Raw genomic sequence first — 16,982 nt, 5'->3', positions numbered from 1 at the left:
GAGACAATAACTCATTTGCATTTAATGTCATAGTATTATGAAGTCATAGTTTTCTTTAACTGAAATGAGTTTATATAACCACAGAAGACTCCACCACTGTGCTTTAAATGGGCAAGTAGCATTAATCCACATCTAAAACATTTTTTAAAAAAGATCTTTGGTATAGGGAAGTAGGGATTTTTACTGCATTATCTGACATTCAAGTACTCTAGCAGAATATAACAGCCCTCAGCTGGAATGACAGGCCTTTGCATGAGATCAAACAGGCAGCCGGTAATGAAAAAGGCCAGTCGCTGCACTGCTTGACCTGCTCGCTATTGGTTTTTTTCCCAGCACCACTTGTATAGAGATGATAATTTCTGAGCACATGAGAACAATAAAGCAGCCGACTGTGCTGCATGAAATATGTACAAGAGTCCATAATTATGTAACCATAAATTAAAGATCAACATACTTCTCCCCCACCAAATTTATTTCTTATAGTAATAAATAATAATCCTGGATTTTTCTGCTACTTCATTGATGATCGCACAAAGCTATTCTGAAGATGCCAAATATTTAATGAGTAGAATACCTTTAGTTCCTTATGGCTGTGCTATTCAGTCAGCAATTCAAATTTTCCTGTATAGCATGAATAAGCAATTTTAGATACCTTACTAGACTAATAAAGCTAGTACAATGTTCCAACTAAAGCACTTATGTTCAGTTGTCAATGTCCACTATGTGTGTAAGGAACAAACCAAGTGCAAGCATTCTTCTCACCCCTTGAAGAGTGGTGTTATGGTGAAAATCTCCAGAACTTATCAAATACTTGGAAGACTTTCCAAGAACAGCCTTGTGAGAATTTTGAATGCGAACTGTGGATATAATGGAACTGCGGTGAATATTATAATATTAAGAGAGTTTATTACAGAGCAGGATAGATATTAACATTTATCACACTAGTCATGGTCTACCTTTCCGGTACAAAATATATTAGTAGTTTAGAAATTATGGCATGTTTTCTTTGGAGCTTCTGTATTACCAGTAAAATAATGGCCCCAAATACCAACATATAATACACAAACATAATACAGAAAAATATACAAGCCCCAGTCAGAGTCTACACTTAAATATTGAATTGCCATGCTACATCATAAACATAGAACTATAAATAAAATATTTTCCCTTTCATGCACAGGTTGCTTTAAGTGAAGAATAATGCAATTTAAGATAGATTTTTTTCTTATTATTACATCATGATACATTATTATAAAATCTTGTAATAATCTATTATTCAAAGCTTTTTTTCCTCGATAGAAAACTCCAGCTTCCACTCCACAGTTTAAAAACTTGTTTGATATCATATTACATCTATGACAGATTTCACTTAGTTGGAGCTATTTAATAAAACATGTTAAATTCAAAAATGTCAATCTGAAGGTATGATAGAGAAGCTAAATTCAGTTTTACAATCGAAATAAATCCTTCTGCAGCATCACCATCTAGTGGTCAATCTTGGTAGCAGTGTATTGCTTCAATTACATCAAAGTCAATTCAACTTCACATTTTATTTCCTAACAACTCACGGAACCTCATACTATAAATCGCAAGTTTCTATGAGTGTCGTGGTTTAACCCCAGCTAGCAACTAAGCACCATGCAGCTGCTGTCTCTCAGGGAGAGAATCAGAAGTGTAAAAGGGAGAAAACTCATGGGTTGAGATAAGAACAGTTTAATAATTGAAGTAAAATAAAATAGAACAGTTAAATAGGTAAAGCAAAAGCTGCGCACACAAACCAAGCAAAACAAGGAATTCAGTCACTACTTCCCAAGGCCATGTTCGGCCATCCCCAGGAAAGACGGGCTCCATCACGCGTAACGGTTACTTGGGAAGACAAACTCCATCATGACGAATGCCCCCCCCCCCCCCCCCTTCTTCTTCCCTCCGGTTACATACTGAACATGACGTCATGTGGTATGGAATAGCCCTTTGGCCAGTCTGGGTCAGCCCCCCTGGCTGTGCCCCCTCCCAGGTTCTTATGCACCTGGCAGAACACGAGAAGCTGAAAAGTCCTTGACCAGTGTAAGCACTGCTCAGCAACTACTTAGCACTACTTAGCAAGAACCAAAGCATCAGTGTGTTATGGAGATTTATCTCATCCTAAACCCAAAACACAGCACCATACCGGCTACCAAGAAGAAAATTAACTCTACCCCAGCTGAAACCAGGACAATGAGCAATTTGGAAACCTCATACTGAAGACATTCTGGTAGTAGCTGCCCACCTACATGAAAATATTTTTTAAAATGTTTGGGACAGAATATTTGGGAAGGATCTGAAGCCTGACCATTTCACTATCTGTTCATGATTCTCTACCATTAAACATTTGAAAAAAAGCTGTTTTACAGAATTAACAAGAATTCCTCTTGACAGAGTATTAAATAGGGAACAGAGTTCACGAAATCTCCTGGGTCAAGTTTACTTCTTTGATGCTCGAGACATACAAAGTATACATTTCTTCTTAAACTGACAAAGCTCCACCCTAACAAGACAAAACTTGTAAGCCCTGTCTCACTTTTAGACTTTAAATCAAGTAGAGCTACTATCAGTTATTTCATACTAATTGCAAACACGCAATATCTTACCCTAACCTGAATCTGGGGTAGCCCACCCCTGTGTCAAGAAGGTAAACCACCCGGAGTTACTGCATTACATAACATAGAACATTTGATAAATAGTATTCACGTGCTCATCATCTAAAAATTTAGGATACACGTTTGTCTTTTTGGTCATTTGAAAGCTGCTCTTTGAAAACCACCCACCTCTCCAAGCAAGTTGTAACAGCTGCTTTAAGTCCTAGAAAATTTGAAAGCTTTTCAAGAACAAAATGTACACTAGTTAAAACCAGGCATTTCCCTTCTTCACTATCTTCTACTCATTTTCTGTATTGTTGCTCTAGACCGCAGAGGGTTTGCTATAAAAGAAGGTATTCCTCAAAATCTGATTCTACTGCCCTCTGCAGCATTCTTAAAAAGCAGCATATGATCATAAAACCACTGTTTACATTTGTTCTTCAAACTAATAACTATATTTGAAATTTCAAGTGTATTTAACATTTATATTTAAAAAAAAATCTTTTTTATTAGTGTAATAAACAACATCCTCTATTACATTTAGTTTCCTTAAGCAAATGCACTATTGAACAAAGCTAATCAAGATCTTGTATATTAGCCAAAACTTAGTCCATACACAGTGCATCAAGCCAACCTACCAAATAAATTACGCAAAGCACTCTTAACTCAGAGCTGTTGTTAAATCGATCTTCAACATGAGCTATGCCAAAACTATGAACATCTTGCAGATCATCAGGCCAAAAGAAGAGAGGACCAGATATGCTAATAATACAATAGCAACCTTGGGTTTTTTCTGACATACTCAAGTTCAATTTTTAACAGGATTTATTCCAATAACTTTAGCAAACTATCTCCTGACCGAAACTTTGTGAGCTTAAAGGCATTTTACTCTAAAAGGTCCCATAAATACCTTAAGACCTCGGACTGATTAACAATTTATGCAAAGAAGTTAGCTTCTTCAGGAGAGAAGCAAGTCAGCAGCCAACTTAGCATCAGAATTCAAAGTTCCACAAAATGCTGGTGAACAACTGAAACCTGGATCACCCACCCCACTTTTCAGATGAACAAAGCTCAGAAATTCCAGTTTACCATACATTCCTTTGAAATTAATAAAGAGAGTAGTCACATGAAAATAATCAGATGTATCGTATAAATGGTAATACAAGTTGCACGATGAGATTTTTCTTATACACATTCTTTCCTATCAAGTGGTGATTACCCCGCACTTACCAATTTGAGAAAGATAATAGTAATCCTCCTCAGAGACCTAAGATAGGCAGCATTTTGAAAAGGCCTCACCATATGTTGTAATTATACTTGCACACTGCTTAACTATTTCCAGAATAGTTTAATCGAGATGTGGTTTCTTTCTTCCAGAAGAGTGCAGCAGAGTTGTATATTCAATACACCCCAAGGAAACTAAAAAACTTTCAGCTTAGACCACATCTGAGCAGAGGAAGGCAGAGTACAATCATTCATATCTATTTCTGTAAAACTGTTCTGGGCTTTACATCAGTATCTTTACAGAAAGTTACAGTATTAGATAAAGCTCAATTAAAACAGATAATCAAGAGTGCCATATAACACACTAAATACAAGCCTCACTTGTTTGTGGAGACTGCCTAGTAGGATCTCTGTAAGGCAGAGATCACTTACACTATGGAGAGGTAAGAAATTAAGTCATCTTCCACGGAACATTAATATTGCCAATATCAAATCCTCACTTCTATATTTCTGTAGTTGGTTATTTGCAAAAATAATCTGAAATAAAGTCAAACACAGGAACTATTCTGAGTAGTTTGGTTTCCCTTAGATCCAAGCAGCCAGAAAGAAACCAAGGTAATTACAGCCCTTTGAACAGTCTCAAGTACAATGAAATAACACCTAGTCAGTTCCAAGAAAGAGATCTTCAGTCTCACATAGAAATAAAAAATAAAATTCTAGAATGGGTATGAGTTTCTGGATAGTAAAATGCATTATACTTGATCAATCACAGACAGTTTTACAGTTTGCCTCTTTGCCTTTTTGATCCCTTTATGCTTTCTGAAATGCAAGACTAACTGCACTATGAATTAGGAGAAGCTTGTGAATAAACAGAGTTGACCTTAAGTCCCCAGAGGCAGAGGTTTTGGTTTTTTTTTTCTAATGGTTGCGCACAAAATGTGATGTATTACTTTCTGAATATCAATAAATTCACGGAATTAGACATGTGAAAGTGTGTTACTGTGTGTCTACCTTCATAAGCAATAGAAGATTGAGGTCCCAGCCATTCTCAAAATGAAAGGTTTGTCATATTAGCTTTTTTACAAGGCTCTTCAGAGATTAACATAGCCCACTTCAAAAAGATTATTCATTAGGGTTTAAATAATTCAGCTTGTCTAGCTCCTGAAGACTATGGAAACACACAGAGTTCCTAATGGAGTTGTAAGAAAAATAAATAACTGTGTTCAAAACCAACATACACATTTTAAAAAATCTTAGAAAATCTGGAACACAATTACTGAACACACCCACCCACTACAGTTGGTTCCTCTGCAGAATACTTACAAGTCAATTACAAAGAGCTGATATATTCAACAAGATTTTCCTTTATAATAAAAAAATCTGAAAATGTAATTAAGTTGAAAATAACTTTTTTCTTAAAATATAGCGGCGCTTGTTATAGTACACTGCCAATTTCAGTCACAAAGGATACTACCACACACCAACGATTCATGCTAGAAGTCTCAAACTGTAGGCCTACCACAATGTAAGCCCACCTCATCATTCTAAAGCCCACATACTCATCAGTATCAAGTAATTTCTCCACTTTTTCCTCAAAACAAGCCATAAAGACTCAGAAGTGTTATAGAAAACAGCACTTAGTCTGGCACACTAAAATATTATGCTGTTCAGAAAACAATTAAGCTGCATCTCCTTACTAACCCAGCAAATAAAACTGCCTGCTACAGCCCCTAAGCCCCCAAAACCTCACACTCAGTTTGTCCTCTTAGTTTTTAAATCTACCTTGAAGTTACTGGAGGTGTCTTGAGAATAATGGTGCTGCATGCTGAAAAACTCCAGAGACATATATTACACTTGGCTTATTATGTTTTCCACATAGGTCCTTGATTAAAATATTTACCAGAAACAAACTCTGAACTGATTCTACAGGATCCTGGTAGAAAACTCAAAATGTAACTGACAGCACTAACCATAGTGTCCATCACAATTACACCTGAGACCTTAAGTTACCTACATTTGTTATCTGAGCATTTTACTATCATGCATTTTTAGTCAGAATGTGTGGGACTAAGTCAATGCCTTAACATCTACAAAGTGAATTTTACAAATGAGCAGTTCCATTAGAAAACCAGAATCGAGTATAACTCATGTAATATTTTACCCCACAAAATTATATCCCTGGAGAGTATATCAAGAGAGTTCACTCTTATAACAACTTCAAAAATGCCTACCTTTACTGGTGAAATATGAGAATGGGAAACAAATCCATGCACATTCTCAATTTGTGACAGATTCTTCTCGGATACATGAACCAGCTCTGGACCCGTCACCTCATTGGTAATGTGCGGAGAGCTGTGCTCCTGTGGAGGTGTATCTTCATCCTGATAGCGGTATTTCTGAAGAAAACAATTATAGAAAAACATCAGTCCACCACAGAAATGTGAAAAGATTATCCAGAAAACCTAGGTGAGACAGAAATAGTTATTTTCTGACCCTGCTGACTTCAAGGCAATAAAATCCAGAAATAAAAGTTTTAATTAGTATTTTCAGTTTAAAGACTGATTCTGTCTAAAAAGGTTCCAGCCTTTTTAGTCTCACCTAGAACTACTATAAAGCTACCTAATTTTCTTTTGCCTGTTTGCATACAGTAACATCTCCCCAAACCCTTTTCCAAAGAACTTTTCCCTTTACCAGCTTTTTTTCTTACGAACACTTTAACACTACATTATTCACTAACAGCAGAAATTCTCAGTACCAACTGGATTTATCACCTTCTTCTGCCTTTAAAAACTATCAGCCTCAAAAGCTTTTTTCTATACTTCCAATTTAGCACATCTGCCAAAAGCGGGTTTTTTTGTCAGCTAAAGATTTTCAGCTTTTATACTGGGGTATCAATATAGCAATTCACTACTGCTAACTTAATTATGAAACAATAAAATGTGGTTTTGCTACTAGACAGATTAAGCTTCCTTAACAAGCAAATATTCAAACAGAAACACAAGACATTATTCAGTCTCAGTCTTATTAATTTGCATTCAATTTCAAAAACCAGAACCTATTACTTAGCCACCAGGGATGCACTCTAGTCAGACTGTGTTGTATCCACATTTGCAGATGCCTACTAAAAGGTTTTCATGAAATCAGGAGCAGACATAACATTCACCTGTTCTCTGGACTGCAAAGAGAACTGCTCATCCAGCACCTCCAAACTCCAGAGCTAACACGGGCTCACATTACAAACATACTTAAATATAAGCTTCACCCCAGTTTCAGGTTTGTAGTCCCAGACAATTCAGAGGCACTTTAGGCAGTCCATGCATTTTATTGCTAGTAAAAACTAAAGCTGAAAGCTGAAGTCACATAACTCTTCCAGTAGCGTTTACTGTGTCCATGACACGCACCCCAACGTTTTACAGCCACATTCACTTTCACAAACTACTACTATACTAGGGAGTACATATATAGTTGTCACTAGTTTACAGGGAAAGCATGTCATATCCTTAAAGGAACAGAAAAACCTTCTAAACATGTAATGGTTTTAAACTTAGAAAAAGCTATCCCTATTATTAATAAAGTATATTTAGAATAGAAGACATTTCCTTGAGTTTTTTTAACAGAATGCTAATATTTACATACTACCATTTAAATAAAAATACTCATCATCTTGCTAAGTCATTTCTACACTGTAATCCAGTAGATCACTGCAAGTAACCCATTGTCTATAAGCATGTGAACACCACACCAAGGCAGTACCTGATAAACAGTGTATGATAACTAACGCTGTTAACAATTACATGAAAGTACAATTTCAGGCTACCACAAAGATCCCTGCCCTTCACAGAACAGTCCCGCCATATTACACAATTATAAAGTCTACAGGGTAAACCACAAAGAAACTGGTTGAAATGATCCATCAGTTACCAACTCCTGCAATGCCCAAGCCATTCGCTTCCTTCCCACCCACCCCCATGTGCCTTACAGGAAGACTTAATTTTTTGTCAATCCAGCAAAAAAACGATTTCTAAGCATGGTCAAATAGCACAGCTAAACTACTAACAACAGGAATCCCTTACGCTTCCCCATCTCCCAAACCCTGGGGAAGGCACCATATCCCCTTCCCTTCTTTGGTTCTGGCACTCAAATCAGCAGAAAATTGCCAGCTTTTTTCTCCTTCGCGGGGTTAGACTCATAGGACCCCGATTCAGGCAGGGACTCAAAGAACACCAGAGACAGTGCAAAAGGAGGAAGGAAATCAGGGCGAGATCTCTCTTTTGGAAGTGAGCTACAGATCAGTCTACTCTGTCTTCTGTAGACTCATCATAAAGCAACAGTGCGGAGTTTTGCCAGTAAAGAAGTGGTTACATGGGGCAGCTGAACTCACATAACTGACTTGTGCTGAAAGAGGAAGGATTTGTTCACTCTTCCGTGCCACGCTATTCTGCCAATACTAAGATTCCTTGGGAGACAAGCTAAAGTTCCTTTACTAACTTAGAAGGAACAACCTGCAGCTTTACATTTCCATCACCCATTGCACTTCACCAGGCCCAGCCTGCACTACAGCACACCATCCCCACCCCGCCTCCAAACCCCAAAACAGCAGCAACAAACCCACACCCAACCACACCCACAGACGCGAAAGATGCAGTTTCTTTTAGCCAGTAACTGATGAGATGTCAGATCTTTGGAGTTAAAGCTGATTTATTTTTGTGCTTAAAAAATAAAATTAAAAATCTTTATCCACCCTACTCAATACCCTTCGTTGTTGAGACCAAACGAAATCAAGTTCTACTATATGAGAGAAATTATGCTTTCAAAGTATTAGAAACTATAAAGTAGAAGCAATATAAGTATATTTCCTCTAAAAATACCAATGATTAGCAGAGAAGCACAAGGCAGAAGAAAAAAATTCCGAAGAGGAAAGCAAGAGCATTAAGACTTCTGTTACTACAACAGCCAACCTCAAAACACTTCCAAACCTTCTCCTTAGCTGGATGGCAAAGGAGAGCTGGTGAATGCTGATAGCTGTGAAAAATTGCAATGGTTACTCAAAAAACCCTAATTTTTCAAATCTTTAGCAGAGCGGTTTCATGAGATGACCAGGTCAACTTAATAGGTCACTACTAGCAGAAGATAAAAGTTCTTTTTTTTCCCTTTCCCTGCAGCAGTGAGATGCTAGATTGCTCAGCTTCCGACTCTTGCCATTCATCTGTTTTCTGAGATTGACTTGTTTTTAACTTATCAAAACAAAACCCTGAAAGGACTTGACATTAACTCTCTAGAGCAGCCGTGTTAAAATTCAGAAACAGGGAATAACTACCACATCGAGAACAGTGTTGGCCTAAAATACAAGTGAACAGTATCAGATCACAAATAAGATCACATTAGAAATTAGAGAAAATAAGCATTAGAGTTGCAAGAAGCACAGACAATGCCTTGCAACATCAGAGAAAGTAGGAATTCTGCTCTGCTGGTGAGGGCAGCATTTGGCTGCACTTGTGACTCAAAATGTTTCTGCCAGATCTCAAGCTTCAATTTGACTATGAAATACAGGAAAATGGGACCTGAAAGTGCATTAAGTTCCCAGTTCATCTCAGAGAAGACCTGTGGAAAGCTAGAAGTGGATCGTTCCAGTTTTATTTAAAAAAAAAAAAAAAAAAGTTAGTCACAGGCCAATCAAAATTAGCTTCCTTTGCAGAACAGTCAATACCTTCAGGCAAAATGCAGAATTACCTTGATTTTTTTCCTGAAGTCAGACACATTTATTAGAAACAGGTATTTGGACCTGCCTGAGTATAAACAGGCTCTAGATTTCACTAAGAAACACATGTTTACGTTATAAAATGTATCATTGCTTATAATAACATAGTGTGTATGAAGTTTTAATAGATCAGTATGTCATTATAATTTAGATTAAAATTGAAAAAATGTTGTGGTAAAGAATTCTCTCTCATATGAGGCACTGACAAGGGCTATAAGCTTCTCAAAAAAAAAACATCTTAAATGGCAAGTACTAATTGGATTTTGATGCAATATTCAAGATTAACTTTAATATTACTCAGAAAATATTTCCAAACTTGAAACTACTAACAAAAACAGAATTTATGTTTAAGATATACTAACGGAAATACTTACAGGATAACGTTTCAAAGTCCAAATAGAAGACAAGGACATGAAGTGCAGAAAAACATAACCACAGTAGTTCTAATTCTGAAAGGTACCACGCTATCCTTGCCCTTTGCAGAAATTACTTTTGAGCAAAGTGCTTCAAGTAAAGGAAATTACCGTATCTTATAACAGGTAATTCTCCATAGAAATGGAAGTGTTTTGTACAACTTTACTGTGGAGCATCACCTCTGAAATACTACAGCTCTTGACGGAGGTAGTGCATACAAGTGATCTAGCGTGGTCAAACAGCCACCATTCAAAATTGTCTATTCCTTTCCTCTCCCAGAGGCTGCCATCCCTTGAACAAGAATTCAGTCAACTGTTTTAGTCATGCCAAGTTCATTCTGCTGCTATGTATGAAGCAAAATCCCATGCAAGTTACCCTCCGTAGGAGTCTAAAGAAACTGTTTCACAATACGGCCTAGCTCACTCAAAGGGCAGCTACTGTCCAAAGGACCAGGACCCATTCAATCCCTCTTGGTTGAGCTGTACAACTACATCTCCCGGACCCTTGCTGCCAGTACACATCTGACTTCAGATGGTGAGCAAGCTAATCCAGCAGAATGTTCGTTCCCTCTTCCAGCAATATTATATTTTCTTTAATTCCCTAAAGTGGCTCACAACAAGATGAGACATGCAGCAGTGCTGGCATCATAGCAGAGAAGCAGGTAGGGAGTAGGACCAGCCCATCTCATAGTGACTAGCAGAAGACCATTTCTCTGCTTACAACCAAGAGAATCCAATCCTGCACCCAAATCCAGGCTCCAAGGAGACCCTAGCTCAGAAGCGCCAGCCAAGCAACGGGCAAGACAGATCACAGGAAAGAGAAAAAGGCAGGTGTGGCACAGCAGCTCTGGACTTGCACACAGACTGCCTCAGCTGCACATCTCAGAAGTTTCCCAGCACTCAATTAGGTAGTAGCCAAGCAATTTAACTATTTTTAAGAATCTTTATGGACTGCTGTATAATTTACAATCATAATCTAAAGTCCAAAGCAACCAAGCGATAAACATTTAACACATACTTCTGACAGAGATCCTGCCCCAAAGGATTCAGTTGCAGGTATATAGGTGTGTCAAAATTAAACACACACATTTCTCTTCTGATGCAACACAGCTAACAAAATTTCTTCAGGCTAGATGATACCTTCAGTGAGTTTTGAACTGTCACCAAACACTATGGACTAAATTATTTACTGGTGTAAACTACTGAAAAAATCAATTGACTTTAATAAACCAGTTCTAGTTTACATGAGACAAGATGGTCCAAATTCACCACAGTGAAATCATTCATTGTGTTAATTGTTCAGGCCCACAGCCTCCCTCCTTCAATTCCCAGGCCTAGCAGAGTGAGGCAAAAATAAGGATGAACAAGTTATCTGCAACAATATGCAGGACAAACAAGGACTCTGTGGACATTTTATAGCACTGGTTTTCAGAATATAGATCAGCTGTTCACAGAAAAACCACGGAAGAGCTTTAGGAAACTCATACTAAAAAAGGTTCACTTTAGTCTGCCTAAGCTCTTGTCTATATTTTTAAAAGAAGATATTTCAAACAGATTCATACATAATCTACCCCTAGAGATAATTAAGTTGTGGGTTTATAGTCTTTTTAAAGATCCTCTAATGAGAAATCTTACTGAAACAGAAATGAAAGGAAATTATCTAAAGAACACTTAAACCATCCCATGCTCTAAACTGGTGACCCATATCCACAACACCATGCAATGCTGTTATTCCAGAGATTCAAGCCATACAGAATGCCACGTTCACGGACAGAAAATTAATTACGCAAGAACGTCCTTAACTACCAGATAATTCAATGACAAAATGCAAGGCAGCAGTAACTACAGTTCTCTTCAAAATGGGATGTATATCAAAATCCAATTCATTAGACATACACATCAATCCACTGTCTTATGTGAAAACAAATTTGAAAGCACAGTAATGTATCTTCTCTACACACAAAGAAGAAAATCGGTGCTAAACCAGCTTTAATAAGAGTGAAAGGGTGCTTAAAAAACCCAATTAAAAAGTTCATAAGTTGAACTCCTTATACTCACACTTCCCTTCTCCTCCAGATTTTAACTCTCCCCACCTACACAGCAATGCGACTCCCAGGTTACTGCACACTTCAAACAAAAACTACAAACAAAACCCAGGAAAACATCCAGCCTGACTTACACAGTCTGTCCCTGGGTAAATTTTTTTGTACAAGTCTTCCCTGTAGTCTAATGGAAGTGTTAAACCAGAAAGTAGTGCTTAGGGAAATAATAGTACCTTCCTCAGGGAGGAAAAGAACACAAAACAAAAGCCATGCTCCACTATTGCAGAACTGAAGTTAACTTTTCATTTGTAAAAACGAGGCAGATTATGAAAGTCAAATAAAGTCTCTTTGCCACACTGAAAAGCTGAAAGCCTGGGGCTAACAAAAGAAACTTCAGTAGTGTAAGAAAAGAGGATATGTGTTTGTGTTATTCAGAACTTCTTCACTGATCACAGAATAGGACACTCGGTATTATTTTCAATTTAGGCCTCAACATACAATAAAATGAATGACTTGAAATATTAGAAGAGGTTTTCTGATCTTTGGGTTTATTTTTTTTAAACGCAAGTTCAGTACTTTGAGTAACTAGCTGCTTCGTTCTCAAATAAAAGCACTAAGTTTTCTTTTAATAATTAGAGCTAAGCCAAAAACATAAGGCATTTCACCCCCCCTTGGACAATTTCAGTTTGACACCGTATCTTGAATAAAACCACATGTAATATGTTTATTTAGGTCACAGTGTTCCATCATATGTCAAAATGCACAGCTAGCGTTAAATGTAAGTATTTACGTAATGCTTCATGGCATGGATATCCAGAAACAATCTAATTTAAGATAGACACATTTACAAAAACATCAGAAATACTCATAGTGAAGAAGTTCACCTATTCCAGAATGCCAAGGAAGAGACCAAAGAAGCAGCAGTGAGATTGTGAATGTTCTTTTCATATGTGGTCAAAAAACAGTAAAGGAAAATGGAAAACACTTAATTCATAGGATTACTTGTGTGAGATGAATTGTTTCTTTATGTAAAGGACTGAACAGGTTATCCTGTATTACTGTTTCACATTGTCATTTAAATATTGACTCTTTCAGTATTCAAAGGCTATCTTCTCGGCAGACATGAGTATTTTATTTTTAGTGCAATACAACCCTGCAACTTTTCTTCAAAAAACGACAAGTGCCTAGTGCAAAATCTCTCTGCGCTACCAGCAAGTCACAACTATTTAAACCTAAATCCTTCCCTTCATTCGGGATGTAGATCGTATAGAGTACCCAACTCTAAATTAACAGCAATACGTGTTTATTTGAAGATAATTAAAGCCTGTGTCTAAGATATTTTAAAACACAACACCGCTAAATTAATTGCGATCAAGAAACTATTGGTCTGCAAGATACATGTCTTATTAGCATACAGCCAAACGACATTAATAAAAATAATAATAAAGAATTCTGGGGACTGTGTTTTGTACAAGGTGCTTTACCTCCCTCCTTCCACACCAGCCCGCGCTGCCCGCGAGCCAGGTGCTGGCGGCAGAGCTCCGGCTCCCTCCCCGGGGCAGGCTTCCCCGGGGGCCGGGGGCGCTGAATTACAGCAAGGTAAAAAGTCATTAATGCATTCGGACAGACAAAAAGAGCCGCTGATGCGCAAGTACAGTAGAAAATGCCGCCATTGCTCAGATCCGACACAAAATGCCTAAAGTGCATTCTGGATGTTTGCTGGGTATTTTTAGTTTGGTCTTAAAGTGAACAGCATCTCTCCTCTGCAGTTCAACTGGCAAAATTAAAATCAAGATAGTATTTTCATTCTATGGCTTTCTTCCCAAGTTTATTATTTAAATATGAGAATATCTTAAATAAAGGCATGTGCGATTCCACAAAAAGAAGGAAAGAAATCTTAGTTTTATAGCAAATAGTTTCCAAATTGCATTCAATACATACATACATATTTTCAGTTGAAAAATGCTTTGGACACATGAAAGATAAGTAGATTCAAAACAAGGCAAATTCTTCCCTCCTGGAAATAGAGCATTCAACTCGAAGTTTCGTAATAAATGATTCACACTATCAAAAGACACATAAAAATTTAGACTCCTCCCTCCTGACCTAGGTGACATTTATTCAACATCAACATTTTATGATATATATATATATATCTATCTAAAAATGCATCACCCATATGCATATATGTGTGTATATGTGTACACACACACACACCAGTTCCCAATTTCTAAAATAAAATCTAGTTCAATTATTCTTTGTTAAAAATAAACGCTGACTTGGAAACACCGGATATTCAAAATAAGTTTTGGAGAGAGAGATTTCTGAATCTGTCTCAAAAGTAACTTCACACACACACCCCTTGAATTTTAAAGGGGCTTTCCAGTACTTAGTGTTCTCATCATATCCTTCACACTGTGCGTTAATTTTACTGAAAAAAAGCATTTTTGACACAACACTGAATATATTCTGTTTACTATTCTGAGGATTACTAAATTATATATGTTTTATTACTCTGAAACCTAAACAGTTGATGTAGTCCTAAAATGACTGGATGCCCAAGGGCACTGTTAAACCCAAACCTGCCACTAGCAATTGCTTCCATCAATATGATGTCAGGAGGCATTTCCAGCCCTGCATCTCAGTGCAAGTCTACAGCTGAAGAAAATTAAAGCCAAGGGCAATAAACTGATTACGTGATGATTAATGCTGATTAATGGAGAATGACGACATTTTACATGCAGCATTCAGTAAATTCAAAAGTGTTCAAAGGGATCTTTACACAGTAGGCATGATAATTCATTACTTCTGTCACAATCACCAAGAGCTCCGATAATCGGGTAAGGCATGGAACAAAATACACACTATTTAATCAGAAACGTAAGGTACAGTTACATTATACATAATGGCAATCATTCATTAAATGCAGCTTACATTTCCAGGAAAGTCCTTTTATAGACCCACCTTACATCCAAACATTAAAGATATTGTGTTGTTGGTACATGCTACTTTACAGTGGCACAGCATCGGAGAAAAACAATCCAAGTTTTTTATGCTAGGAGACATTTTTTCAGACCCTGTGCACTTCAATCGATCCGTGACTGAGATTCCAGAAAAATGCCTCTGTAAGCGCTGCTTGCTGCCTGTCTTTGACATTTAATCTAGGTCCATAGTGTTCAAAAGCGAGCCTTTATATAAACAGGTTGAAGCCTTCGGGAAAAATTTTGCTTCACGTTAGAAACCAGATCTTTAAAAAAAGGCAAAGAAAAAATCCTGTGTCCATTTTTAAAATTTGAGTCAGCTTTATATTTAATTAACGTTAGCGTCAGCTTGAAGTGACAACTGTCTCACAGCCCAAGTAATACTCGGATCCTCTCAGCCAGAACCCAGGGTTAGATCCACCAGGGCAGCTCCACCTGCTGCAGTGCAAGGTCTGCTATCTCCTCCGTGGAAATAGAAGCAACTCTAGCAGAGCCACTATGCTCAGCGTATGCTGGTTGCTTAGGGGAGGGGCAAGATGTTGCAGCAAGGGACTCATTTCACCGCCCGACAGAGATAAACCCAACGCTTCCTGCAAGGTGCTTTCGCACTGCACCAATGAGCATGTGAAAACCCATTTTAAAATCAGCTGTGCATAATTATAAAAGCAGGGAAGTTGTAAGCTTAACAGCAGGGAATTTGCTGATCGGCAGTTTACACTAGCTTTTTCAAGGAAGTGTCAGCAGACCACAAAATGAATGGCTATGGAATATTTAATCCTCATTTTCAAACATTAAAAATTCAAGGTTATTTGACACATGTTAAAAAAAATGTTCTTTAACTGCGGAGTAAAACTCCTAATGGTCTACCAAAAGCAATAAAGAAACAGCTACAAAAATACACAAATATTCTCCAACTTCAACACACAATGAAATGAGAAGCTGCTATTTTTTCCCCCAGTTATCACTAGGAAGTCATGAATAATCTGGACTACGCATCAACTTGGTTATGAGGAGCTCTCGGTAAAGCATTTCAAGCAACTGTACATGTAAACACTTAAACAAAACAGTTTGAAGAAAAAGCTTTTTTCCTTATAACTGAAGTAAATATGGTCGTCATCTCCTTAAGATTTGTTGTTCTTTGTTGTGTGCTAACAAGTCTAAGACAAAATTCTTTTTAAAATGGTTTATTTGGAGGTTTTGTTTGTTTTAATCAAGCCCTATAAGGATTCAAACTTTATTTCCTTTTTTAAAAGTATAGGGGTCCCTGCAGGATTGTAGTGTATTTCTATATTTTAACAAATTGCATTACAGAATTTGATCAGAAACACATCCTCTGTGATTTCTCTGCTCTTGTACCATAAGCTAACAAACCTTTGCAAAAAGCTTCAATGAAATAATGTTTGCTATCACTTCTATTTTTAATTGTACTGAACAGTATTGTAAAAAAGCATTTCAGATTTCCAGAGAAGCTTTGTTAGATCTCCCCTATTTAGGACCTGACTGTTCACCTAAGTTTACACCTGTAGCAGCCTTCTGTCATCTCCCTTTTACTTCATTTGGTTTACCTGGTAACTACCCTTGAGGTATAAAGTTTAATGTAGTGTAAAATTGACATCCACACTTACAGCTCAGAAACAAGTAACTTCATGAATTATACTGAGACAGTCATCTTTATATAAATGTACAGATTGATGAAACCAAAACTAAGGCAAGATGTCTGGAGAAAAATGCGTAACTCAGCCCACAGTAAACCTCAAAATAAACTTCATTTGCATGAGGACCTCTTTCTTGGTAGAATATCCAAGGACTACAGATGACAGCATTTCCATACTAATAAGCATAGTTTTCTTTCCACCATGTGCTGTGACCTACGATTTTTCACCAAATAGCCTTAGACATCATTTCCCACAGTAGGTCATCGTCTGCATGCAAGTACAGCCATAGGGCAG

General features: G+C 37.3%; 1 protein-coding gene across 13 annotated transcripts in view; it reads right to left on the bottom strand.

Annotated features, from left to right (window-relative positions):
- Window positions 1–16,982, bottom strand: part of DLG1 (discs large MAGUK scaffold protein 1) — a 167,231-nt gene that overhangs the window by 101,972 nt on the left and 48,277 nt on the right. For all 13 annotated transcript variants that reach the window (XM_087740989.1, XM_087740972.1, XM_087740974.1 and 10 more), the window contains one exon: window positions 6,071–6,235. In XM_087740989.1, coding sequence (XP_087597115.1) covers window positions 6,071–6,235 — 165 coding nt within the window. The remainder of the gene's footprint in view (window positions 1–6,070; window positions 6,236–16,982) is intronic.

This window comes from Nipponia nippon, unplaced genomic scaffold (assembly GCF_047370975.1).
Source record: "Nipponia nippon isolate SJK-2023a ecotype South Korea unplaced genomic scaffold, ASM4737097v1 scaffold_7, whole genome shotgun sequence".
NCBI lineage: Eukaryota > Metazoa > Chordata > Aves > Pelecaniformes > Threskiornithidae > Nipponia > Nipponia nippon.
The sequence above is the reverse complement of the archived record's forward strand: the minus strand, read 5'-3'. Positions and strand labels throughout refer to the sequence as shown.